General features: G+C 46.1%; 1 protein-coding gene across 4 annotated transcripts in view; it reads right to left on the bottom strand.

The window, feature by feature from the left end:
- Nucleotides 1-3,463: 3,463 nt before the first annotated feature.
- Nucleotides 3,464-27,146, bottom strand: part of LOC310786576 (transducin-like enhancer protein 1) — a 53,641-nt gene continuing 29,958 nt past the window's right edge. Inside the window, exons 6-19 of one of the 4 annotated variants that reach the window (XM_083647801.1) lie at nucleotides 22,214-22,442; nucleotides 21,352-21,398; nucleotides 20,064-20,159; nucleotides 18,518-18,562; nucleotides 16,491-16,652; nucleotides 15,788-15,914; nucleotides 11,954-12,159; nucleotides 11,483-11,562; nucleotides 8,183-8,432; nucleotides 7,542-7,789; nucleotides 6,734-6,881; nucleotides 5,522-5,672; nucleotides 5,177-5,253; nucleotides 3,464-4,615 (exon numbers count right to left, since the gene is read on the bottom strand). In XM_083647801.1, the coding sequence (XP_083503927.1) occupies nucleotides 4,508-4,615; nucleotides 5,177-5,253; nucleotides 5,522-5,672; nucleotides 6,734-6,881; nucleotides 7,542-7,789; nucleotides 8,183-8,432; nucleotides 11,483-11,562; nucleotides 11,954-12,159; nucleotides 15,788-15,914; nucleotides 16,491-16,652; nucleotides 18,518-18,562; nucleotides 20,064-20,159; nucleotides 21,352-21,398; nucleotides 22,214-22,442 (1,974 nt within the window). In that variant the 3' untranslated portion in view covers nucleotides 3,464-4,507. Of the gene's footprint in view, nucleotides 4,616-5,176; nucleotides 5,254-5,521; nucleotides 5,673-6,733; nucleotides 6,882-7,541; nucleotides 7,790-8,182; nucleotides 8,433-11,482; nucleotides 11,563-11,953; nucleotides 12,160-15,787; nucleotides 15,915-16,490; nucleotides 16,653-18,517; nucleotides 18,563-20,063; nucleotides 20,160-21,351; nucleotides 21,399-22,178; nucleotides 22,443-27,146 lie in introns of all 4 variants that reach the window. The other 3 variants (XM_083647802.1, XM_083647804.1, XM_083647803.1) reach the window with 3 other exon arrangements.

Genomic DNA, 27,146 nt, shown 5'->3' with positions numbered 1-27,146 from the left:
GAGTAGAAAGTACAGATATTTGTGTTAAATTGTAAGGAGTAAAAGTAAAAAGTTCTCAGAAAAATACTCAGTAAAGTACAGATACCTGAAAATCCTACTCAAGTAGAGTAACAAAGTATTTGTACTTAGTTACTTCCCATCTCTGGGTTTAGGCATGAGGAGTGATGATTGGTTAGGTTAATATCAGGGTAAGAAACAGCCTACAATGGAAATAAGCCTTTTGATTGATTGACTTTATTCATGGTTATAGAGACAATAAAAGATCCAAGGGATAACATGTAAAAGTGTAAACACTTATTTCCAACATGGTCCCTGATGTGTTATTGTGTTCTCTTGTGTTCTCAACCTCAATGATTTTTAAAATGTACTGTATGAATTCCTCCTGGGCATTTGTATATGTCTATATCTTTTTATCAATTATCAAATAAATTAAATCAATCAACCAATCAATCAAAAGGCTTATTTCCATTGTGGACTTTTTCTTGCCCTGATATTAACCTAACCAATCATCACTCCTCATGCCTAAACACGCCTAAAACCCAACCAATCATCACTCTGCATGCCTAAACCCAACCAATCACTTCTCATGCATGCCTAAACCTTTGCATGTGAGTTTTTGCCATTGCCTTGTGGTCACTTGTAGCTTATAGCTATATATTTTTTAAATATTAATTTAAAAACTACATTTATTTTGAATGTGCTAACGTGCTGTGTGCCATATCTGGTTTTATTTGTGGGTGGGGGGGGGGGGGGGGGGGGACTTCATTATAAAGTAACTTTGAAGTCATGAAAATCGACTATTTTCTTAGCACCCCCACATATTGGTCTAGCCTCCCCCGAGCACCCCCTTAAAAAAAATCCTGGAGCCGTGCCTGTTCCTTTCATTCTATTGCCCAAAATTGTAGTTTGTAGTTTAGTAGTTAAACTACACAAACATGACCAAAAAGTACTACTTGACTCCCTACGCAAATATGAATGTAGTTGAACTACCAGCAAGCTACTGAAAAATGTAGTTCAACTATGTAGTTCAACTACATGTAATTCACTACTCCCCAACACTGGAGGGAGGACAGAACAGTATTATTTCACTAATAGTAAAAGGCCCCTCTGTGAACCTCCCTACCAAATTTGGCAGCTCTAGCCGTTATGGTTTCTGAAACTGCAATTGAAGTCATCATTTGTGTAAACAGCTTTCCTCTACCCAACATGCAACTCTCCTGCTCAGAGCTGCTGTCTAAGCTAGATCTCACCAGATTCTGCTCCCAGCACACTTTTTGCGTGTGCTTTTTAACAGAACATATCCAAATTAGAGTAAGACCATGAGTAATACCACCTGTAATACAGGGGGTATATATAGAGTTGTGTCTGATGTCTACTATAGCGTGCGTGCGTCAAAATAAGATATAGCGTATACCCTAACCAAATTGTTGTACTTGCCTTGTTCTGGACCAAAATATTTGACTGGTACTCTTAAGGCCTACAAAATAACCCTGCAACCGGAGGCAGAACTCACCGTCTTCTGCCTCCATCTTCGGCTGCTCGGATATCTCCCTGAATTATACAGGACAACTGTTGCCAAAAAACTTATTCTGAAGGAATGGAAGTCATCTTCTTTCCCCTCTGTTCAGGTGTGGCTGATGGACATGATCTCTGGTATACAGATGGAGAGACTCAGGTCCTTGAGAGCCAACTCGCTTAAAAGGTTCTCGACTATTTGGGACCCTTTTTTGGCCTACTTTGATGAGGTTAAGAATGAGAGTCTGAGGCTCTCCTGTCTGGTTTCTTGTGGACCCCTTGCATGGGACCCCATGCACAATATCCATTACAGATAAAAGCACCTTATGCGGTTGGTAGCAACATGTAATGTTGAACGTTGATCTATGTTTTGTTGGTAACACTTTACAATAAGGTACACAAATAATGTAGTAGTTACTAGTAAACTAATCATTAACTAATAGTTAATGAATAATTTGTCATTAGTCAATCACTAGTTAATCATAGTTAATGAGTAGGTAGTCATTAGTTAATGATTAGTATCTAAATTCCTGAGTAGAGTAGTCATTACTTAATGATTACTAAATGTCAGCTGGTGAATATAGTAGTTAATCATTAGTTAATGATTAGTTGGTCAGTTCCATGAATAGAGTAGTTAATCGTTCGTTAATGATTAATAAATGTCAGTTCATGAATATATTAATCATTAGTCATTAGGGCGATACTATTCTATTCACAATTGTGATGTCACTTGATCTATTTTGATGTCATCAGTGATGTCTACTATACTATTCCGTGTATGCGAAGAATCCTTTAGAACAACCACTCTCCAGTATTACTGCTATAATAATCCATTTTACTGAACACCACCTTTGTCTAGCAACATGACATGCTGGCTCAGCTCAAAACAGATCTGTTCTGATCTGAAGAGACTACACCGGTATTATCTGCCCGGAGCTTGAGCCACAGTGGAGCTGTGAATGCTACAAACTTGTTCATGGTGCAGGTTTGAATCCCAAGACACCTTACAGCCAGCCGTTCCTGACAACGCAGCAGAAGAATGACAATGTGGAGTCTGACTCGAGAAGCAGCTTTGTGCTTTGAGAGCCAGAAATGTTTCTGCGGTCGGGAGAGTCTACTCGCCATTCACAACCCCAAACATTTCCAAGATGCTTTTGACATCTTCCATAGATGTTTTTCTAGCTGTTATGGTTAAAAAAAATCATTCAACAAATACTCCTGTTCATTTTTCCCATGGCGCTGGCCAACAAGGCCTGCCGGGGTCATGAGAAGGCAAAGTCAGGACACTCACTCACTCATGGACGTTTAGTGAAGGGGCGGGGCAAGGGAACACCAGCTGTAGCTAGGAATAGGAAGAGAGTTGGGATCTGAGGGGTGAAAAGTGGCATGGGGGGGGGGGTGTGGGTGGTGGGAGAGGGAGTGGTGCCATAAGGCTGAATGGCAACACCACTGTACCGTGGGCTTTAAGGTATTTGTGCTTGTTTCATTATAAACACTATAAACCCGTTTGGTTATAAACACTATAAACCCGTTTGGTTATAAACACTATAAACCCGTTTTGTTATAAACACTATAAACCCGTTTGGTTATAAACACTCTAAACCCGTTTCGTTATAAACACTCTAAACCTCTAAAAACAATATAAACCTGGCAAGTCTAACCTGGCCCTGCAGCAGGAAAGCGCCTTTTGACAGAGAATATTGTGACAAACACGTTTCCTTAATTTCTGTCCTGTGAGCCGTTCCATTGCCCAACGTCCTGATGGAGCAGCTCCAACCTGCTTTTCTGTGGACAAAATGCTCATGAAAACTGACAAAGATCTGAAATGATACACTGCAGTCAGGACCCAAAGCCCCCCCCCCCCCCCCCCCCCTTAAATTCACCTCTGTTTACTCAAGCATATCCAAGTCACAAATAACATCCTTGTTTGCCTTTAGAGAACTTTATTTACATGTCCATATATAGCAAGGTCAAGGTTCACGATGCAGTTGTGAAAATACCTGTCTGCCTATGTGCCCTAACAAATACAATAGAAAAACACACTTAATGTCGAGTGTTAATGGTGATGACGTCGTAGTAGTAGCCACTTCCCTGAAATTGACGAGTATCTGTCGTGAGCACTGAATTCTGAAGTCTGATGTCCCGGGGTAGTGGTGTTCTGTTCTGTTCTGGGCTGGGTTTGACTCAGAACATCTCAAAGAACAAGTTGATCTTTGTTCTTAGAGCAAAGACAAACTGGCTGCAGGGACAGCTGAGGGGAAACCCCTGTCCTGTCCATGGAGTCATGTCATGTATGTACCGGAGATAATACAATCATGTTGCCGCGGGAACCTAACCAGGAGAAAATAACCCCACGGCGCGCTGTCCCGCCACCTGCCACGCATCTGCTAGCCCGAGGAGCAGCCATGTGTCGAGGACCGGGCCGGGCCAAACGGGGCCAAGCTGACCCAGGCTGGGACTTTACACAGCACAGCCCCTCCTCCAACTCCGCCCACACTTCCTCTGTCCCGTGTCGCCATCTTTCTCTTCCTCTCCCTTCTACCCACGTAATGTGGTCCAACCGTTTGGAGAAAAATTCAAAGGCTAAAAAAATAAGATTTCCCCTCCCCTAATTTCTTGTTCACTACAGAGGTTTTATTTTGTTAAAAAAAAAGAAACAAAAGGAAAAGGAAAAATAAACAAACAAAACCAAAAAAAAGTTCTTTGGAGGAATCCCACAATTGCGCAGCTATAGACTAACCAGCGTTCTCAGAGCATGAAAAACAAAGTTCAAAGTTCGTTTTTTTTTCCAGAGATGTGACTTTGTGCCCCTTGCTTCTCTCTCTCTCTGACTGTCTCGCATTCCTTTCACAAACGTAAACAAAACAACAAAGTACGAGTGAGTGTCTCTTGTTTCCATGCCACCGACTCTCTGTACAGTCATTGGTGCAGGGGGGAGCCCGGGCCCCGCCCCCTGATTATTCATTTACTTTTTTGAGCCAATCAGTTCTCTTCAGTAGATGACTTCGTAGACTGTGGCCTTCTTGTCCCCAGAGCCGGTGACGATGAACTGGTCGTCGGGAGAGATATCACAGCTGAGAACCGACGAAGACTCCTTGGACTGAACACAGAAAGTGGGAGGAAGCCGTGTTAGCTAGGAACAGTCAGTATTGTCACACAGAAACACACAGGTCAGGTTAGACAGCTGCTATTCAAGTTCAAATTGAGATACGTCCCTGAAGGAGCCTCTTTAATATTGAGACAAGTAGAAGATGACATGAGAAAATGAAACTGCAAACTTCTTTTTTAAACTTCATAAACTGAGATTTCTTGCAGGCCATAATGCCGCACTCCTCATCTTTCCAATGTATCATAACATATCTTTCCAATGTGCTGGAGATTTTCCTAGGAGAGTGCCGTTTTTCGGCATGGGACCTATTAAGGGGATTCCATTCCCCATTCATAAATATACATATATATGTATATACATATATACACACACACACACACACACACACACACACACACAATCTGAATATGGCTGAATTGCTTGGATTTTTCTAAATGTCTATGGGAAAATGAATGGGGAATGAAATCCTTTAGGAAGAGGGCGTGACTTAGGACTTAGCATTGGGAAAGTCTCCAACAGTTGCAGAACAGCGTGAAGGGGGGCGGGGCCTACCTGGAATATGCTGGATCCGTAAGGTGTCCGCCATGCGTTCAGGAGGTTATCTTTGCCTGTGCTCACAAACCATTTACCTACAGGACAAACAGATCAACAGATAAGGCCTCAGGGGAGAACAGATATGGAGACGGCAGAGGAACGGCTTGCTTTGTAGAGAAAACGGCAAAGGCTAAAAGGAAGAAACGCTTTGTGGAGAAACGAGAGAAGCAGAGACTTGTTCAGCTTGTCTGTGATTGAATACCCCGAGGGAATATGATGTAACCAAACCATCAATCAGAGTGTGTGTGTGTGTGTGTGTGTGTGTGTGTGTGTGTGTGTGTGTGTGTGTGTGTCTGTGCCTACCGCAGTAGGCGAACTTGAGGGAGAGCACACAGCTCTCGTGGAGGTGCAGCTGGTACTTGTCAGGTTTGGAGACATGCAGCACTTCCACATTACTGCTCTCCATGCCCACAGCCAGCCACTCGCCTGTCGGACAGTAGCCCAGAGAGAAGATCTGGAGACGGGGGAGGAGGGAGGGAGGACGTGGAGATATGGAGAGAAAGAAGGATAAGTGTAAGAGATGGGCAGTGTTGTACAAGTTCACACTTCACAAGAGCTAGCTCAAAGTTCAGCTCACACAGATTAAAATGAACTAGTTCACGTTCATATCACGTTCATCGTTCACAATTTTGAACTTTGAACTAAGTTCACAGTCCCAAAAAATGAGTTCCTCTCACCCATCATTTAGCGCATGAGCGTCAAGTCACTCAGAATGTAAAAGTAGGTCTTCCGCTTTAGGGCTTTCAAAATAAAACTCTCATTGTAATGTTAACCATAATATCAATTTTGAGTAGTGATTTACAGCCAGTTTCACTCCATATGTAATCTTAACATCCATATTTTGATACAAGATTTGCTGTTTCCTTCATTGAAATACCTTTTTTTCTCTAAAGGTGAGAATTTGAAAACCTTTATTCTGAAATAGTAAATTGTGGCATTTCTCTGTTGCTAGTCTGGGTAAACTGTTGCTGTCTTGACGCAGCCCAAAAACAGGCTCAACGCTGTGTGTCAGTCAGCTTGTGTGTCTGAGCCCCCATAGGCAGAGGAGAGGAGGGATTCAAGAGAGAGAAGAAGAGACAGACACAGCGTGGTGAAATGACAGCAAAACCTGTTTTTTTTCTTATATAAATGACCACATGCATGTGAACACATGGGCAATTATCGAGGTAAGAGAGCGAGAAAGATAAGAGCGCCGTTCACTCCCGCAGGTGTTAACGATGCTCACGTACGTTCATGTATTTGCAAAAGGCTGCGCTCAGTTCAGCCGTTCACCAAAATATCAGCTTGTTCAATTAACCTCTTTTAGTGCACAACATGAGATGGGAGAGATGTAGGAAAAAAGAGGATAGGAGAACCTTATAGGAAGGATGAGAGCTCGTATCTGATAAATAGCGGTCACCAAATGGTCAGGCAGACTAATGCCTGTTAGTCTGGACTGCGTGTGTGTGTGTGTGTGTGTGTGTGTGTGTGTGTGTGTGTGTGTGTGTGTGTGTGTGTGTGCGCGTGTGTGTGTACCTGCGAGGTGAAGTCGTGCTGCTGCAGCTGGCGTCCCTCTCGGAGGTCCCAGCAGCGGACGGTGTTGTCCAACCCGCCCGTCCACAGCTTGGTGCCGTCGTTGGAGATGTCAATGCAACTCGCCCCGTCTGTGTGACCCTGGAACTGCCTGCATGGAGGGAGGGAGGGAGAGTGGTCGTGTTTAGTTGCATGCATAGTGTTTTCGTTCTGGACAGTTGATTAGATTGTGTTTATTCCTGATCGTGATTGGGCCAGAAAGAAAGAGCTGCGTTCCCCAGTGTGGCAAAATATGTTGAATTGATCCTAAAGAGGTTGTTTGTGCAGCACATTCCATATGATCGCAAAAGTCCCTTCCTTCCTTCCTTCTCTCTCTCACCTGTTGTGTGTCTCTCTCTCTCTCTACACCGGTTGAGTATCTCTCTCTCTCTCTCTCTCTCACCTGTTGAGTGTCTCTCTCTCTACACCTGTTGATTGTCCAACGTTAGTTGTGCAGGAAACTCAGACTTACCTCACTAAAATATGTCTCCCCGTCTCCCCCCTCTCCTCTTCCGCACTCCTTATTACCTGACTTTTGATGTCTATTTGCAGAAGTCCCAGACCAAGATATTTCCTCCCCTACACCCGTTCTCCTCTCCTCTCTCTGATGAAATATGGTGGTAAGAGCTACTGTAAGAAACCAAAGATCTTTTTTATTTTCTCTTTTCCATCTCCTCCTCTCTCCTCAACTCACTGAAGTCTAGTTGTGATCCCCTCCCCTCTTTTCTCCTCTCCTCTCTCTCCCTCTCCCCTCCTCTCCCTCTCTCCTCACCTGACCAGGGTCTGGTTGTGGAGGTCCCAGACCACGATGTTCCCGTCGCTGCAGCAGGAGAAGCAGACCTTGTTGTCGGGGGAGATGGCCAGAGCGTAGCAGGCCGGGGCGGACGACGTCAGCTCCGCCTTGATGCGGGGAGTGGGCGTGGCCAAGTCCCAGATGGACAGCGTGCTGGCCTCCCCGCCCACAATCAAGGTCCGTCCGTCGGGGAGCAGCTTGCAGGAGCGGATGTAGTTATCCCTGTTCTGATTGGGCACGGCGAAAAGAGAGAAATACAAATACCTCATAAAGATGTCTGTTTATTTATATATAATGATATATGATGCAGCACACTGTAAGTGACAGTGGGGGATAAGTCATCTGTGAAGTCTGAAGTTAAAACATGCTACTTCAGCAGTATCAGAGCAATAAATAAAGTTGCTGGCGGATTTGGCTTTAGGACAACAATGTAAGGGTAATTCATCAAACAAAGCGCGCGTGTGTGTATGCGTGCGTGCGTGTGTGTGTGTGCGCGCACAAGAGAGACAGCAGACAGAGAGAGAGGGTGTGTCTTCATCGTTATGAAAATCCCTTTAATTCCCAAGTACAATAAATATCACTGTACAGATATCCATTCCCCCGTCTCCCCGGCGGCTCACCAGACAGTCGAGTTGGGCCATGGGGCTCTTGCTGCCTGGCTGGCTGATGTCCCACACCTTGACGCAGCCCTTGCCTCCGGTGTAGACGTGGCGGGTGGAGGTGCTGATGGTGACGGCGCACACCACCTCTCCGTGGTTCAGGGTGTGGATCTGACGGGCGTGTCGGGGGATGCCCGGGCCCAGCAGGGCGTCGGGGGGGAAGGGCACCGGCTGCATCTGGCCGTCGGCGCTCACGTGGAACGAGTAGGCGCTGCAGAGAGAGAGAGAGAGGACGCAATGATGCACACAATAATACATGAATAATAATCAGAAGCTGCAGCTAAGCGTGCAATCAGACTGGAACAAAAGGGGCACTGGAGACAAGAGAGGGCAAACCTATGTACTGGTATTTGTGGTAGCATACAGCATACACAATATAACTTTGATGACGACCTTTACAGACTTTTTATATATATATATATATTAGGGCTGTCAGCATTAACGCGTTAATCGCGCGTTAACTCAAATTTCTATTAACGCCACAAATTTTTTTAACGCGCGATTAATGCATGCACGTTCTGTGATGTTTGAGCCTTGGTCCGCGCCGTAGTTTTGGAAATCAGGAAGCAGTAACGTTGATATCAAGCAGAAAGAAACCTCTGTGAGCAGAAAAGGAGGAAGAAATTGTTATAATGGCAATTTCAGCTTAAAATTGAGAAGATGTCCCGCATTTTGGGTGAGAGAGAGAGAGAGAGGGAGCGCGTCAGCTCTCCCCGTCCGTCTCGTCTTTCACCGTGGCAGAGAGAGTGAGAGACAGACTGAGAAGGGGGGGGGGGGGGGGGGAGAGACAGAGAGGGAGAGAGAGAGGCAGAGAGAACCAGACAGACAGGCGAGAGGGACCGACGGAGAACGCAGCACGCAGCTTCTCCTGTCTGTGGCTCAAGAGATGTAGAGGATAGCACCAATTCACTTCACAGTGCAGCCTGAGAGATGTGTATTCCCAGTAACTAGTAGCAATAATAACAATATTACCAATGGCCAAATACTTACCCATACTAATGATAATAGCTACCCATATTAATACAACAGTGCATCTTTGCACAAAGCTCTCAGGTTTAAGGTAGCCTACCTCGGTTTAAGGTAGATTTAGAACAGACTAAAAAAATGTGATTAATTTGCGATTAATCGTGATTAAAGGAGAATTTCGGTTTTTTCGAACCTGGAGCCATCTCCTGCCATTAATTATAATTTGTCCACTCACCAGGCGATCCCCGCGGCGTATCTGGGCGTCCTAGCGTTGTTTTGATATCAATAGCGTCCAAGTCAGTCGTAAAGTGGAGTTGATTTGGGGCCAAGTGTGAGCCTGTATTTCCTGCATCTAAATAGCTATTTTTCTTCCCTTTTTCGCCAAATATCGCCGTAATCTGATCCGTCAACATCCAGCCGAGTGTTATTTCACCCCAGGCTGTTTCCTGGACTGCACAGGGATCAAATTACCTCAAACGTGATCTAGGTCACCAAGTCTCGTGAAGTCCCGCGATACTTTCCTGTCGACTGGCCAAATACAGGCAGGACGCTTTGCGGTCGTGGTTTTAGCGTAACCTATGTGGGGTTTGGCGTAACCTATGTGGGGTTTGGCATAACCTTCGTTATTTCGAATCCCACATAGGTTACGCCAAACCCCACATAGGTTACGCTAAAACCACGACCGCAAAGCGTCCTGCCTGTATTTGGCCAGTCGACAGGAAAGTATCGCGGGACTTCACGAGACTTGGTGACCTAGATCACGTTTGAGGTAATTTGATCCCTGTGCAGTCCAGGAAACAGCCTGGGGTGAAATAACACTCGGCTGGATGTTGACGGATCTGATTACGGCGATATGTGGCGAAAACGGGAAGAAAAATAGCTATTTAGATGCAGGAAATACAGGCTACCACTTGGCCCCAAATCAACTCCATTTTACGACTGACTTGGACGATATTGATCTCAAAACAACGCTAGGACGCCCAGAAACGCTGCAGACATCCCTAGGTGAGTGGCCAAATCATAATTAATGCCAGGAAATGGCTCCAGGTTAAAAAAAAAAACGAAATTCTCCTTTAACTATGGAAATCATGCGATTAATCGCAATTAAATATTTTAATCGATTGACAGCCCTAATATATATATACCCCCCCCCCCCCCCCCTTTTTTTTTTTCTTTCCCCAGATCCCCCCTACCCACTCCTTTTTCTCCCCAATTGTACGGTACTTGGCCAATTCCCCCTGCTGTCCCGGTCATTGCCTCTGCTAATCTGGGGAGAGTTGTAGACTAGCACATGCTTCCTCCACCTTTGGATAGTCTTACAATGTCATATCTTCTGCTTCAATTAGTGATTTTCTGCATTTCCCACAATGACTTTCAACAACCCCCAGAGAACGGGCCTGAAGCCCCAGAGAACGGGCCTGAACTTGTTGCATTCAGATGTGGGATGAGATGAGAGTAAGAGCAAGGCAGCCAGTTGTTCCAGTTGAGAAAATGCGAGAGTTGTGCTCCTTAAACAGCACGCAATGCATTTTCTGGCCTTGTTGCATTCTGGTCTTTTGAGGCTACTGCAGGTATGTTGCATTCTGGTCTATTGAGGCTACTGGACGTGGAGAAACTGGTCTCTGTCTCTTCAATGATGGATTAAACGTTGGCAGAAAATGTCGGCTCTGGAAAGACTTTATTTTGATGGGCTGACGCCAAAACATTATTGTTGACCATTTGTTTGAGATAGTTGAAAACTTTTCTTCTACTGCACTCAAACTATTATTTAATACTGCTATTCAAGGAAAGTACTACACCAAACCCAAAGTTGAACCCAGAAAAGCAAGGTAGATGGCTTTGACATTGTTGTTGTTTTTTTTAACATTGTTATGGAGTTTCAGAGTGGAAGTTTCATGTAAAGTTTGTGATACACGGGGTACATATTGTTGTACAATTGTACAATTTGGTTCATCTAACAAAACATTGGAGGCTCCAAACTCTATATGTACCATGACGTGACAATTTCATCGCTGTATAATAAGTAGTATGAATCAGGCTCGTTGAGTAGCACCGCTTAAATGAGCTTCAGCTCTCATAAGCCTTGCACTGCTCGTCAATTTTTAATTAAAATATTTCCTTCCTGTTTTATCTTTGACACAATTGTTCATTGTTAGAGCTCTTCTGATGCTGTAATTGAAATGGCAGGACTTTTTGGTTGCAGTTAATAGTTGAACTCCGTGGGAGAGGAGACTGATGAGAGGAGGAAGAGGAGACTCAGATGTGACTGATGAGGAGGAGGAAAAGGAGACTCACGGCTTCCCCGAGGCAGCAGACTGCAGGCTGGCAGGGAGCCCGGGGACCCTCATATGCGGGTGTGGGGACTCATAGCCCACCTGGAAAAGACAAGATATACACGCAGTCAAGCACTTGAAAGACTTGAAGAGACCTGACAACAGAGGAGAGGAGAGACTTGTCGCTCGGGAAAATCTAACACAGACAATATCAGATGGAAGATCAGACTCAAACGAGATCAAATAAAGGCAAAGAGACTTTTCAAAAGCCAAGGTCATAGATGCTTAAGAATAAATGGAGGCGAGGGGGGGGGTGGGGTGGGGTGATGCTGCTTCCCTCCCCATAGCTCTCCATCTCAAACAGCCCCTTTCTCCTCCAACATACACCCCTCTCTCTCAGCCCCTTTTGATGGGCTCATAACGACGACAGGTATTGCACATGACAGTGACATCCAAAAGACAAAGCATCTGTGGGAGGGAACGTCTCTCTCACCACGGGGGATCGCCCGTAGCCCGCGGCGGCGGCAGCAGCAGCGGCGGCGGCGGCTGCAGACCCGTTCATCTGGGGGGAGACCAGGTGGAGGCCGGCGCCGTAGCCCGCCGCCCCGGGCAGCTCCCCGTTCACCCCGGGAGGGGGCAGGCCGAAAGCCCCCGGGGGGTACGCTCCCTGCACCGCCAGGGGGTTTCTCAGCCCCAGAGCTGCGGGAGGCGAAGGGGAGAGAGGAGAGAAAACGGAGGCAAGAGAAGAGAGAGAACGGTGGATATTGGTTATGATACATTTAAGGGAGCAACATTATAGGGCAATACTGAGCGAAACATGCAATATGTCATTCAGAATGGCTTCTCTATTGCTTTAGCATAGGCTGGAATAAGCCAGAGATGTTATTATTGAGGTGACTCGCGCCGCAGAGCCTCTCAGTGCCCGAGGCAGCTGTGACTGACAGCCTGTGAACAAGATGCCAGGCTGCCTGCCACACAACGCAGGCCAGCACACTGCAGCACTGGACCACTACTGACCCCTGCTGGCCACCAGGCCTTCCTGCAGCGAAAGTGTGTATGTAATGTGCATGCAGGTGCATCTGTGAGAGTGTATGTATGCATCATTGCATAATGTGTGTGTGTGTGTGCATGTGAGAGGAGAGAGAGGTAAACTAGAAAAGGAGAGCGAGAGAAAGATAAAATGTGTGTGTGTGTGTGTGTATGTGTGAGAGAGAGATGCATTGGAATAGATTGGTTCTCATTATGAACCAGCTCACAGTCACAGTCCGTCACCTCTCCTAATCTTTCCATTTAAAACGTGAGGAGGGTTGAACGTTTCGCCCACAGCTGCTTTATGAAGGCCAGATGGTGGGCGGAGTTGGCTGACACCCCTACAGGCCGCGGGGGTGCCCAACACCCAGCTGGGTGCTACACGCTGATACAATCACTCCAAGTAACAAAGCGACTGAGCGCTAAAAAGCCATTTCTACAAATGAAGTGCCACATTTTAAAGTGCTCCCCTGTGTGCAACGAAGGTTCCTGTCCCTGAGAGGACTGCTGAAGGTATTTGTCGTTTTGGTCTCCTGAGCAACATAGTGAGACACAGAACAAACAAATGAAACAAGCAAAATAGAACATCACAGTTTGTCCTTTGATGGTGGACACACTTTATACCTTCACATCAGGCTTAGGCTTTCTGAAGTTCAATGGCACCTTGTAATCATTTAGCCAAGGGTACAAGTAAAAAATTACATTTACTCCCTTTAGTGGAATTCAGCAGCCTTTTGTGTGTATTTTTTGACAAATCTTTTGTGTGATATCAGTTTAATTTAAGTACGTTTCTAACATGCTTTTTTTGTTTTCTTAGCCCCCCCTCATTCCAGGCATCTTATTTCTAGATTTGTGTGTCTGTTTGATGATTGCATCAAACAGACATTGCTTCCCATGGTGCTAGTCTATGGCTCTCCCCAGATCGGCAGAGGGTGGAGAAGCGACCGAGGCAGCAGTGGGAAAATTGGCCAAGTACAATTGGGGAGAAAATGGGTCTGGAAAGAAAAAGTATGTTTCTGCATAAACGTACAACCATTACAGAGCACAGATTTTGTGGCTCTACATAAGCAACACAAACTGCTCATTCATAAATTGGCCAACTGGTGCCTTTCACAGTGAATGCACAGTCAGCAAAGAAGAGAAGAGTCATCTGGCTTTACTTTAGTTTGTAATCTCCCAGTTTTCCAATTACACAAATCAAGTTTGAACTCGGCACGTCAGTAACCTTTACTCGGAGTATATTTTAAATGAGCTACTTTTAAAATTAGTTACTTAACTCATTGAGTGCCAGCCACTTTTGGAGAATGGACGCTCCCAGTGCCAGAGTTTCAGAGCGTTTTCAGTGATTTCTCGAGGCCCACAGAATATTGTGTGATATTACTATGTAAACACCGAACACGCACAAAGAACGATGAGACTCTCTTCTATCATCTGCAAAAAAAAGTTTATTGATACCATTTTCCGTTCTTTAGTTATGAGCCGGAGAAGATAGGTTGTTTTGAGCAAAAAGACACGTTTCAATTTAGAATCTGAGATATTCAGCCTTTTGTGAAAGGAAGCATTTCAAGCACATCATTGACTCTGAAGCTAATATTTTCTGATGTAGTGACACCTCAAAAATAATTTCCTTCAATAAAAGAGTGAAAACAAAGGAATTTTGTTTGGCCAAATAATATTTTTTAGCTGCAACCAGCAGCGCTGGCCCCTGCGTGCGCAGACCCTACACCTTCTTGCTGGTCTTGATTTACTGCTGGTGGGCATCAGATAGCCTATTCTAGCTTGTTTGCCTGGGTCTGTGCATCGAGCCTGCTGCTGCCTGGGTCTGTGTTTACTGTCAATGGTTGTATGCTGTAGTGCCCTGCGTGCCCCACCCCCCTCCTCCTCCGTGGGAGTGTCTCTGGGGCTCTGCTGCGAGTGCGTTTGCTCTGGACTGAAAAGTGCGCTGCACCCCGCTTTTTCACAGCCTGTCGCCGGCTCCCAGCTGAGAATAATGTAACTTTTCAGAAAGACGCTGGTGTCGGCAACTAAATCATATGGAGGGGCTATCGCAGCGGACACGGAGGGGCTCAATTGTGGCAGCAGATGACTGCTGTTCACAGGCACAGCTAACGTTATGCTTCATGCATATCGATGCGATTTCCGTTTCCCCATTACTTCTTCTCTCTTTTTTCCTCGCCTTTCTCTAATCTGGAGAACACTGTCGCCACCTAATGGGTCCCTAAAATAGCTTTTACACATTCAACAGCCACCATACTTTCACAGGAGATGGATCTGGCTTTGATCCACGTCACACCGTCAAAAAACGCAATTGACGAACATACTCGTCCTTGGCACTCTACGTTACTAAACCAATTGACGAACATACTCGTCCTTGGCACTCAATGAGTTAAGTAGATTTTTACACTGGTCATTTTACATCTAATTTCGGCGAGTTAACAGACTCAGTACCTCTACTTGAGTAGGATTTTTTTTGTACAATATATGGACCACACAGACACTGTAGCTGTTTTTCACACATACAGACAGGGAAATTACCTGTAAATCAAGACTGGCTATTTCCCGGAATTTCCCTTCCCACCTGAGGGATCACATGTGTAAAAACAGCAGCGAAAGTACCTGTATTTGAAGGGTGTCGGGGGGCAAAACTCCGATGGTGAAATAAGTTCGCTTGTCACACAATAAGTCACACTCGTTTGACTTAAGAGGGCATGTATGTTGTATCCTTCACATTCGCTAACCAGTCTTTGAACTGAAATCTTTGAAGAAGTTGGGATCCCTGTCTGAGAGAAATAGCCTGGCTGGTTCGATGTTTATCCGTTCACCTGCGTCACGTTGAAGCACTTTTTACAGACTGGCTTCGTTTGATGTGTCCAGGGGCTTGCCTTCGCTGTTGGCAACGTAAGCAAAATACTTCCACATTTCGCTTCGTGCATCTGCTTTCTCTACAAGCGTTGGGCGGCTTGCAAGACTCTCAGAACAAGCCGCTGCCATTTTCGCTGCGTCTGTCAGGCTGCTGACCGAGGAGGACTGAAGGACTGGCCAGAGAGCGAGCAGAGAGGGGAGGGGGGGAAATCTGCACGCCCACACATGAAGCAGACATACCGCTCTTATGACAAGGTTAGAAGTGGTGAAATGTCCGCGATGACGGGGGCGCGCTTATACCGGAAAACAACTTTCACACATGAAGGCATTACACCGCTTTCTGGTCATTTGCCGGTATAAAGCGCATGTGTGAAAACAGCTTGTGTGTGTGCGTGTGTGTGTGTGTGTGGGGGGGAGGGGGGGAAGGTGCTCTTACCCAGTGGGTCCACACCAGGCTTGCCAGGGACGGGGCGGAACTGCGGGGGGCCGCTGGGCCCCGGGGTGTTCGACTCCTGAGACATGGGAGTGCCTGGCTTCATACCGGGAGTACTGGACTTCTCTCTCTGGAAATATAATAAATATATAATAAAGGAATAAATAAATAAATAAATGTGAAAGAAATATGAGCCATAGAAGGAAACGGGAGCAGAGCAGAGAAACCTGTGGGATGTCAGAAGCCTTGGCTGGATGTGTGTGGGATGTTGAATAGAATAACTGCTGGATGTAGAGTTTACTCTAGTCCCACTCCTACCAGGTGAGACCCACTAGCTGACCCTGAACAAGAGCACAGCCTGCAGTCTGTGTGTGCTGGGATCTGGGGGTGCCATGGACATCACTATTGTTATATTGTGTGTGACACGCATCCAAATGTGCCATGTGTTTTGTCTCCATTTAGTTGTGTGTGTGCATGTGTGTGAGAGGGTGAATGAGTGAATGCATGTGTATATACAGATACAGAGATGGCCGAAAAATATACGGCGATACGATACAGTATCGGTGATAGGCCAATATCAGCCGATAATATCGGTTGATGACCGCCGGGCTCTAGTTTTAAGGCAAGTGTGTGTGTGTGAGAGTGTGAGTGTGTGTGAGTGTGTGTGTGTGTGTGAGTGTGTGTGTGTGTGTGTGTGAGAGACCACCTGTGGGGGCTCCTTGCCGCGGGAGGGGGAGGCTTGGCTGCTAGAGGAGGCCAGGGAAGTGGGGCTGGCCTGAGGGGGCCCCTCTTTGCGGGACGGGGGCATCTTGTCCAGGCCGTTCTCCCTGGACGAGTAGGACTGCACGCTGCGCGGGGACGACGGGTCCTGCAGCCACAATGCACACTGGCTTATTGTCCGTGCCATGCAGCACAGCAGGAGAGGAAGTCTTTCATTCCTCCAAAGAAAACAGCTTAAAGCGGTAATCCCAGAGATCTTGAATATAGATACACCCCCCAACCTCCGGTCACTTCCTGTATCTGTGCCATGGAAGTCTCGCCACTGCCACGCCCCCTTTTGAGACTGGTCAGCCAATGAAGTTTCACACCATTGACAGACAGCCAAGCTGAGAACCACGCCCATTTAGGAGACCGGAAGAGTTCAATTTCTTACGATTGGCGTAGCCTGGAGTGGGGTCTCTCTAATTTTAAAGGTCTCTGGTAATCCCTAAGCTCCTTTTTGTTGTTTGGTGATAAGCAGACGTTCATTTGTTGTTTCTGCACTGCCCCTCACATAAATCACCTGTTAATCAACCACTGTGTCCAGTTTGGGCGTCCGGGTAGTGTAGCGGTAAAATCCCTGCCTACCAACACGGGGGTTTGCACGTTCGCATCCTCGTGTTACCGCAGGCTTGGTCGGGTGTCCCTACAGGCATAATTGGCTGGTGTTTGTGGGAGGGAAGCCGGATTGAGGGTATTTGTCCTGGTCGCTGCACTAGCGCCTCCTCTGGTCGGTCGGGGCGCCTGTTCAGAGGGAAGGGAACTGGTTGGAATAGCGTGATCCTCCCACGTGCTACGTCCTACCGGTGAGACTTCCGCTGTGAGGTGAAAAGAAGCGGCTGGCTACTGCTCATGTCTCGGCTCTCCCCAGATCAGCAGAGGGTGGAGCAGCGACCGGGGCAGCAGGGGAATAATGTACAATTGGAGAAGAAAATGTAATAAAATTGGGGGTGGGGTTTGATAGTAAAGAAAAAAAAACGGTGTCCAGTACTTTGACATATTTCTCTTTGGATTGTCGTCCCCTCCCCCTCAAGATTCTCTAGGTCAGCGGTTTCCAACTCATGGCCCACTTGAAAATCTTCTCTGAGCACTTTTTATTTTAACGATAAAAAAGAGCTGTCCATCAGCAGCGCACAGAAATCACAAAGTAAAAGTGAGGGGCTGCCTGCAATAGGCTACTGTATGAATAATGGATTACAAATTACATAATGGATTCAACAATAGAGAAATGCATTCTCATACATAGTATTCTTTTTTCCCCACAAAAAAATGATTTGGCGGCCCACTTGCAATATCTTCGCAGCTCGCAGGTTGGGAACGGCTATTAATTTCTTTGTCTGTTCAGCCATGGTAGCTATCGCTGCTCATGCTAATTACCCAGTTCTTCTATTTATTCCAAACACACTGGAACCGTAAAACACATCACTTCCTGACTGTGCACCATGGCATTTTGACCAGGAAAAACCTACTCAACACTGTGATGTAAAAGCTTTCAATGAACTGGATATAGGCTGAATCACTATTGTGTTTTATCGCCTGGCGAGTAGCAATGTCGTGGAAAGTTATTTATATGAAATGTCACAGATTATTACGTAAAATAATTGTTGTACTTGTGATGTATTAGTTTTACAAACCCCTTGGGAGTGTTTTCCAACCTTGTGTGTGTGTGTGTGCGCACACACACACGCGTGTGTGTCTCTTTATCCTTTGTATTATCCAACTTTGTTTGCTTTTGTCTGCATGAATTCATAAAACTAATAAAAGTAAAAGTCAGTCATATATAAAATAACGGTACATAAAACCGCTCGCAAAGTGCAGATGCCATATATTGCATGTGAGTGTGTGTGTGTACATAGTGTGTTTTATGGTTGTGTATGTAGGGGGGTGGGGCTGTCCTGGTGGGTGTGTTTACATGATGTATGCAGATGAAAGCTGTGAAGTGAGGCGAACAGAGGCCAGCGGCCGCCTACTGACCTCATCCACCACCAAATTATCATCACTCTTATCCGCATCGCTGCCCTGAGAGAGAGAGACAGAGAGAGAGAGAAGGGGGGTTAGATCAACCTCCATACAGTATGTTGTATGTAAGTTACATGTCATATATGTTACATATAACACGCCTACACTTGAACAAAGTAGAGACAGATCCAGTTCTACATGTTTAACTTGATGCAGGTGAAATCCTGTGCAGAAGCTAAACAAGACACTGCTTGTGTTTCTTTATTGTATGAATAACGCTTTGGCACGTCCACATCTCAGCCAGATCTACTGTCTGTTTGTGCTGTATTCAGGGTATAATGCAGGAGGAATCCTCAAGTTCAATTCAATACCTTTTAAGAGTTTTTTCAAGACTTTTTCAAGACCCTCAACGCCACTTTTGTCACATCATCACAATACAATATTATATAGATTATTGGACAAAAATACATTTTCTGATATCACAAAGTCTGCTACGATACGATATTGATTCAATTCAGGGGTCTGCGATCGATATAGGACGATATAATACACTCATTTAACTAATTTGGCCTTAATTTTCCCGAAATTGATTTATCAACTTTTAATACTTTTCAAGACCCCGCGTATACCCTGCTATTTCAACCAGTGTCCAGGGAGGATTCACTGGGCACACACGGCCTTCTTTCCCAGAAACACTGTGAGCTGCCCAGGCAGCACAACCACAGTGTGCTCCTGCTGCCACCGGCCAACAGAGCGCTCAGACCCCGGGCACCCTGACTGCTCGTTAGGGAGAATGGGATGGGTGTGCGTTTTACACACGGCACCAGAGCCATGATGGTGGTTCTTCTGATGTCATTTTGTTATGCTGATATTCTGATATTACTTGAGACAGTAAAAGAAAGCGTAAAAATAAACACTCAACAGTATAACAAGTCTACTAAAAACCCTCCCTCTTAAAGAGTGAATCATGACTTTTTTGAGCTGTAAACGTGGTTGTATAGTTTCTATACAGCGAACAGCATCGGCCCTGTACTTCATTTCAACATTGTTCCAATTAAACCCTGCATCCGCTTGTGTGAGCAGAAAATAGTTGTGACACTATTCTCCTGCGTGCTGAAACTTTCAACTGTATTGCACTTCAGGCAGCACATCAGTCAGTGATGTCAGCGCAGGTGTTTTGCCGTTGGCAGGGCCAAATGCTTTACGATCACAAAAGTGTTACTGACACCAAGCAGAGATGAATGAGCCGTCATCACAGACAAACCTCCCTGCTCTCTCTGGCTCCCCGTGCCATTTTTCACATCTCTCACAATTGTCCACTAGGTGGAGACTGGCTGAGACGACGCGCTTAACCCACTCTTTAAGCGTGCACTCGCATGGCGACAATGACGATAATGGATGCTGTAATGGCTGCACATATTTCAGTTTAATATTATCCAGCACCATGAGGCGGACTGTCCAAAAGTCCCACCGGGACCACAACGTAGACTGGCACATTTAGGTGAAGCTTTCTTTGAGTTACTTCAAGATTAAACTTCACGAGTTAGAAAAGCATGCTCACATAGTCTGTCATGAACTCCTTCTCGTCAGCTTTCCTCTTCTTGCCGTTGCTGAGGTAGTCTGCCGAGCGTCCCTTGTCCCCATTGGACAGAGAACTCTGGGGGGAGGGGAGAGGAGGGGAGAAAAGAGGAGGGGAGGGGGGAGGAGGAGGGGAGGAGAGGGATGAAGAGGGGAGGGGAGAGGAGAAAAGAGGAGGGGAGGGGAATAGAGGAGAGGACAGGGATGAAGAGGGGAGGGGAGAAGAAGGGCATAATGAATTGAGGAGAGCAGAGGCAGTGAGCGAGGGAGAGGAGAGGAGAGGAGGAGAGCAGGGAGGGAGAGGAGAGGAGAGGAGGAGAGCAGGGGGGGGAGGGCAGACAGGGGAGAAGAGGGTGATAATGAGGTGAGAGGGACTGCATAAATCATGTCAGGCTCATAAGCAGCGGAGATGAATGTGAGAGAATATCAGGCCGCATCGATTGGCCAACTGGCTGTAGGAGGGAGAGGCAGACGGGCCATGTTACAAGTTTTCTTTAACAAAGCCGAGAGGACTAAGGAGGAGAGGACTAAGGAGGAGAGGACTAAGGAGGAGAGGACTAACGAGGATAGAACTAACGAGGAGAGGAGAGGACTAACGAAGTGTTTAACGAGGGGTTTATGTATGCTTTGGCACTCTTGTATGCTTTTTTCCACCCACCAAAGTGTCAGAATTTTATTATTTTGAAGTCTTGTGAACTAAATTGTTATTTCTTTTTTAAATATTTAATTTTGCAATTTTCAGAACTTGCATACATTAATCAACATTCGAATGTTACAGTATGGTGCTAGCAGCCGCGTAAGGTCGTCATGTCTGTGCTTGCAAGAGATGTGCATGGGATCCCATGCAAGGGGGTAGTGTAATTTTCTCAACATACCAGACTGTTCTACCTGTTCTCTTATTTGCCTTTAGCCACTTAGTCATTATATTCACATTACTGATTATTGATCAAAAATCACATTGTGTGAATATTTAGTGTAAACGCCAATAGTCAGGGAAGGAAACCCTGTCTTTGTATTTGATCTTGATGAGGGTTAGGGGTTAATGTGCTTGTGATGTATCACGTGTGGCTTTGACATCCTGTACAACTGAGCATTTAGCCCACTTTACGATATATATTGTGTATCGCCGTTCACCCTAAAAATACAGATATGATTTTCTTTTAAATCCGTATCGCCCAGGCCTGATGAAGAATTCTGAAACAAAGTGTGGACATGTGTGAGATGGGAAGCTACATGTTAAACAGGTGATGGTGCTTCTGTGTGTCACTCACCGGTCCTGCTTCCCGGTCTAAGTGCATCCCCGGCAGCAGTGCCCCACGTCCCAGGAGCAGGCCAAAAGAGAGCAAATGCACACACACACACACACACACGCGCACGCACACAGACGCGCACACACAAACACACACACGCGCATCCACAGCATTATCTCCCATCACTTTACATCACTCTACAGCTGATGACTCAGTGGAAAATATCCTGGAGGAGTGTTATCATCAGTACCACTTCTGGGCCCTGCCAAGAATTCTACGCCAAGCCAATCATCGGAATCCATCTACCCGAGCTCCGGTAATTCTCTATAACCCACCTCAGCTAGATGCTTCCATCACTGAAAGTGCAACCCAGCTCTCTGCAAGCCCCTAAACCCATCTAGGATTTGACGCTTTTGGATTCGAGGGGCCGCTAAGTGAAACAATAAGTGGCTACGGCTCATTTTGCCTCAAGCCCGGCCCGGCAAAAACTCTCCAAACGATCACTGAAGTAAGATGATGCATAGAGTGTCAAAATCACGCCCTCTTCCGGGTTCCACATGCGACCCAAGTGATTTTGTTCCCCACTCATTTTCCCATAGACGTTTCAATTTTTTTATAGAATAGAAAAAATGTATTGATCCCCAGAGGGAAATTAAAACATCGCAGCAGCCTCAAATCCTCATAAACATAAAAAAAAGTTTTGCTTGGTCAAACCAAGCGATTCAGCTATATTCAGAATGAGGAGAGAGCATTTCACTCGGACCAAAAAAATATTTTGGGGGAAATTAATGGGGGATGAAATCTCTTATGTTCCATGCTGAACTCAGAAGCCAGCGTGACTTTGGCACTCTCCATCCCCGTGTCCCTCTTCCCGCCCAGCCACAGGTCCCCCTCGTCCCTGTACCTCTGTGGTGCTCGGCTGCAGCCGCGGCAGCCGCTGCCTCCAGGTGGGCCCTCTCATCCTTGGCTGCCAGCTGGGCGTTTAGAGCCCCTGACAGGGCCAGCAGGCCGGAGCCGCCGCCCAGTGCCAGGCCGGGGTGGGCCAGTCCCGGGTGCGGGCCCATTTGCAGGCCCTGGGCATGCTGGGAGAGGTGCTGTGCCTGGAGCTGTTGCTGTAGAGAGGAAGACAGGACGGCATGGGGGGGGGGGGGGGGGGGGGGGGGGGGAGAAGGGAATATTGGGGGTGACTAACAGGCACTGGAGGACAGAGTTTAAAGGAACAGTGCACCCAAAAATAAAATTACTCAGTACTCACCCAGTTGCCAGTTGAAACACAGGTGAAGTTTGTCCATACAACACACAGGGAGGTTGCCCGCACAACTCCAGAGAAAAGCAGGTGACTGGTTCTTCTCTCGAGGTGTGCTGGTAACCTCCCTGTGTTATATGGAGGACAAACTTCACACAAAGAGTATTGAAGGCAAGAGTCGAAGCTCTGCTTCTTTTTTGACGCCGGTTTGCGCCAATGGGACAACAGCACAGGACCATGACAGCCCATCAGAGTAGTCTCCTTCAAATGGAATAACCTAACCTAACCTAACCTTCGGTTCTGATCAATGTACATTCTTCTTTGGTTCACCTGCGTTTCAACTGGCATGAGGGTGAGTCGACGACATTTTCATTTTTGGGTGAACTGCTCCTTTCATGGGACGCAGACAACAGGAGGAAAGGAAGGTGGGTGTCTCCATGCTATGAAGTGGACAGGAGAAAGACAAGATGTCAAGGAGGTGTCTCTTTAGTAGAGGAAGCACTGCTGCCAAGTCAACCTGAACCAGTTTGCCATACTGATGAGAAATAAGGTCACAAACATCTACATCTGCCTGGAGGCTACATTTCTGTGTAGTCAGTAAATTATTGGCAAATTATTAATGTTGTGGGTGAGTGTGGGTAGGCCCCAGTATGTTTTAGTGTTACACACACATAGTAATGTTGTGGGTGAGTGTGGGTAGGCCCCAGTGTGTTTTAGTGTTACACACACATATTAATGTTGTGGGTGAGCGTGGGTAGGCCCCAGTGTGTTTTAGTGTTACACACACATATTAATGTTGTGGGTGAGCGTGGGTAGGCCCCAGTGTGTTTTATTGTTACACACACATATTAATGTTGTGGGTGAGCCTGGGTAGGCCCCAGTGTGTTTTAGTGTTACACACACATATTAATGTTGTGGGTGAGCGTGGGTAGGCCCCAGTGTGTTTTAGTGTTACACACACATATTAATGTTGTGGGTGAGCCTGGGTAGGCCCCAGTGTGTTTTAGTGTTACACACACATATTAATGTTGTGGGTGAGCGTGGGTAGGCCCCAGTGTGTTTTATTTTTACACACACATATTAATGTTGTGGGTGAGTGTGGGTAGGCCCCAGTGTGTTTTATTGTTACACACACATATTAATGTTGTGGGTGAGTGTGGGTAGGCCCCAGTGTGTTTTATTGTTACACACACATATTAATGTTGTGGGTGAGCGTGGGTAGACCCCAGTATGTTTTAGTGTTACACACACATATTAATGTTGTGGGTGAGCCTGGTAGGCCCCAGTATGTTTTAGTGTTACACACACATATTAACTCATTCACTGCCAATATCTGACTGGCATTTTTGGCACAGGCCAAGTATTTCCATAATGTTTGGTCATCTTTCAAGACCCACAGTAAATTCTGTACTAGGACTACAGTGATGTCCAATACCTCGAAATGAAGATCTAAGTCTCTACTTTCATCCCCAAAAAGAAAGTTAGCTTTTAGCATGTTCTGTACTCTACTTATAACCCTTTTTATACACCCCATGTTCACCAAAAAAGCCTGTCTGGGAAGAGAAAAGGGAGAAAAAAGCATTTTTGTAAAAGGGCACAATCTCAGGCATAACTCACTCTCAATTCTTTTATTTTGAACTGTATTGACATCAGACATGTAAATATTATTCGTTAGGACACAAATGACAAAAAAAAAAATATATATATATATATATATACACACATGAAGTGCTTTTTTTTTACATTCAACAATACAGTTTACTCGGTGTGAGTGTGCAGACAGACAGACAGACAGACAGACAGACAGACAGACAGACACACACACACACACACACACACACACACACACACACACACACACACACACACACACACACACACACACACACACACACACACACACGATCCCCCTTTTAGATTTCTAACCCAACATAGGATAAGCAATAACCACGCCCTGTGGCGCTGGGATTGGCCAGGAGCAACACTGGAGGGCGAGCAGCCCAGCGATTTCATGAAGTGACTGAAGAGCTCTTGAGAAGGACAGCGGGCTGCTGTGAGTGCCTTCTGCCCGCTGCTGCCTAGCTGTTCCTGTGTTTATTTTGATTTGTTCTGGTCCTCGTCCTCGTCCCTGTCATATCAACTCTGCTATTTGATCGTTCCCGTTTTCCCCTCGGCTATTCAACACGTCCTCACCGCCCTCGCAAACTGATCGATCATTTCCTCATTCCTCCGATGATCAAACACATCTCTTGATTACTTTCTCCCGTTTTCTCATGGCTGGCACAGAGGAAGGCGACTCCAGCTCGTGCAGCGCGCCGAGGGCGTTTCAATGTAGTTTCTCCTGTCTGCACAAGGAAGCGTTACCCGTTTTGCTGCTTTTCCTCTCGCTCAATTTCAAAACAACAGCTGCGGTATGTGTTTGATCGCGTGCTGTCGGCTACCCTTTGAAGGCAGGGACCTGTGTCTGTGTGACAGGCTGGGCAAGTGTTTGCTGCAGGCGCTGCACCAATAAAAACAAAAACACGTCAAACACGTCCTTGGCGGGGAAGGCCATTGCTGATAACACGTCAAAGACGTCTTTGGCGGTGAATGAGTTAATGTTGTGGGTGAGCCTGGTAGGCCCCAGTATGTTTTAGTGTTACACACACATAGTAATGTTGTGGGTGAGCCTGGTAGGCCCCAGTGTGTTTTAGTGTTACACACATATTAATGTTGTGGGTGAGCGTGGGTAGGCCCCAGTATGTTTTAGTGTTACACACACATATTAATGTTGTGGGTGAGCGTGGGTAGGCCCCAGTATGTTTTAGTGTTACACACACATATTAATGTTGTGGGTGAGCCTGGTAGGCCCAGTATGTTTTAGTGTTACACACACATAGTAATGTTGTGGGTGAGTGTGGGTAGGCCCCAGTGTGTTTTAGTGTTACACACACATATTAATGTTGTGGGTGAGCGTGGGTAGGCCCCAGTGTGTTTTATTGTTACACACACATATTAATGTTGTGGGTGAGTGTGGGTAGGCCCCAGTGTGTTTTATTGTTACACACACATATTAATGTTGTGGGTGAGTGTGGGTAGGCCCCAGTGTTTTAGTGTTACACACACATATTAATGTTGTGGGTGAGCCTGGGTAGGCCCCAGTGTGTTTTAGTGTTACACACACATATTAATGTTGTGGGTGAGCCTGGTAGGCCCCAGTATGTTTTAGTGTTACACACACATAGTAATGTTGTGGGTGAGCCTGGTAGGCCCCAGTGTGTTTTAGTGTTACACACATATTAATGTTGTGGGTGAGCGTGGGTAGGCCCCAGTATGTTTTAGTGTTACACACACATATTAATGTTGTGGGTGAGCGTGGGTAGGCCCCAGTATGTTTTAGTGTTACACACACATATTAATGTTGTGGGTGAGCCTGGGTAGGCCCCAGTATGTTTTAGTGTTACACACACATATTAATGTTGTGGGTGAGCCTGGTAGGCCCCAGTATGTTTTAGTGTTACACACACATAGTAATGTTGTGGGTGAGCCTGGTAGGCCCCAGTGTGTTTTAGTGTTACACACATATTAATGTTGTGGGTGAGCGTGGGTAGGCCCCAGTATGTTTTAGTGTTACACACACATATTAATGTTGTGGGTGAGCGTGGGTAGGCCCCAGTATGTTTTAGTGTTACACACACATAGTAATGTTGTGGGTGAGTGTGGGTAGGCCCCAGTATGTTTTAGTGTTACACACACATAGTAATGTTGTGGGTGAGTGTGGGTAGGCCCCAGTATGTTTTAGTGTTACACACACATATTAATGTTGTGGGTGAGCGTGGGTAGGCCCCAGTATGTTTTAGTGTTACACACACATATTAATGTTGTGGGTGAGCGTGGGTAGGCCCCAGTATGTTTTAGTGTTACACACACATATTAATGTTGTGGGTGAGCCTGGTAGGCCCCAGTGTGTTTTAGTGTTACACACACATAGTAATGTTGTGGGTGAGTGTGGGTAGGCCCCAGTATGTTTTAGTGTTACACACACATATTAATGTTGTGGGTGAGCCTGGTAGGCCCCAGTATGTTTTAGTGTTACACACACATATTAATGTTGTGGGTGAGCCTGGGTAGGCCCCAGTATGTTTTAGTGTTACACACACATATTAATGTTGTGGGTGAGCCTGGGTAGGCCCCAGTATGTTTTAGTGTTACACACACATATTAATGTTGTGGGTGAGCCTGGTAGGCCCCAGTATGTTTTAGTGTTACACACACATAGTAATGTTGTGGGTGAGCCTGGTAGGCCCCAGTGTGTTTTAGTGTTACACACATATTAATGTTGTGGGTGAGCGTGGGTAGGCCCCAGTATGTTTTAGTGTTACACACACATATTAATGTTGTGGGTGAGCGTGGGTAGGCCCCAGTATGTTTTAGTGTTACACACACATATTAATGTTGTGGGTGAGCATGGGTAGGCCCCAGTATGTTTTAGTGTTACACACACATAGTAATGTTGTGGGTGAGTGTGGGTAGGCCCCAGTATGTTTTAGTGTTACACACACATATTAATGTTGTGGGTGAGCGTGGGTAG

Source organism: Poromitra crassiceps, assembly GCF_964638095.1.
Source record: "Poromitra crassiceps genome assembly, chromosome: 12".
Classification (NCBI taxonomy): Eukaryota; Metazoa; Chordata; class Actinopteri; order Beryciformes; family Melamphaidae; genus Poromitra; species Poromitra crassiceps.
Note: the sequence above shows the minus strand (reverse complement) of the source record. Positions and strands in the feature narration are given on the sequence as shown.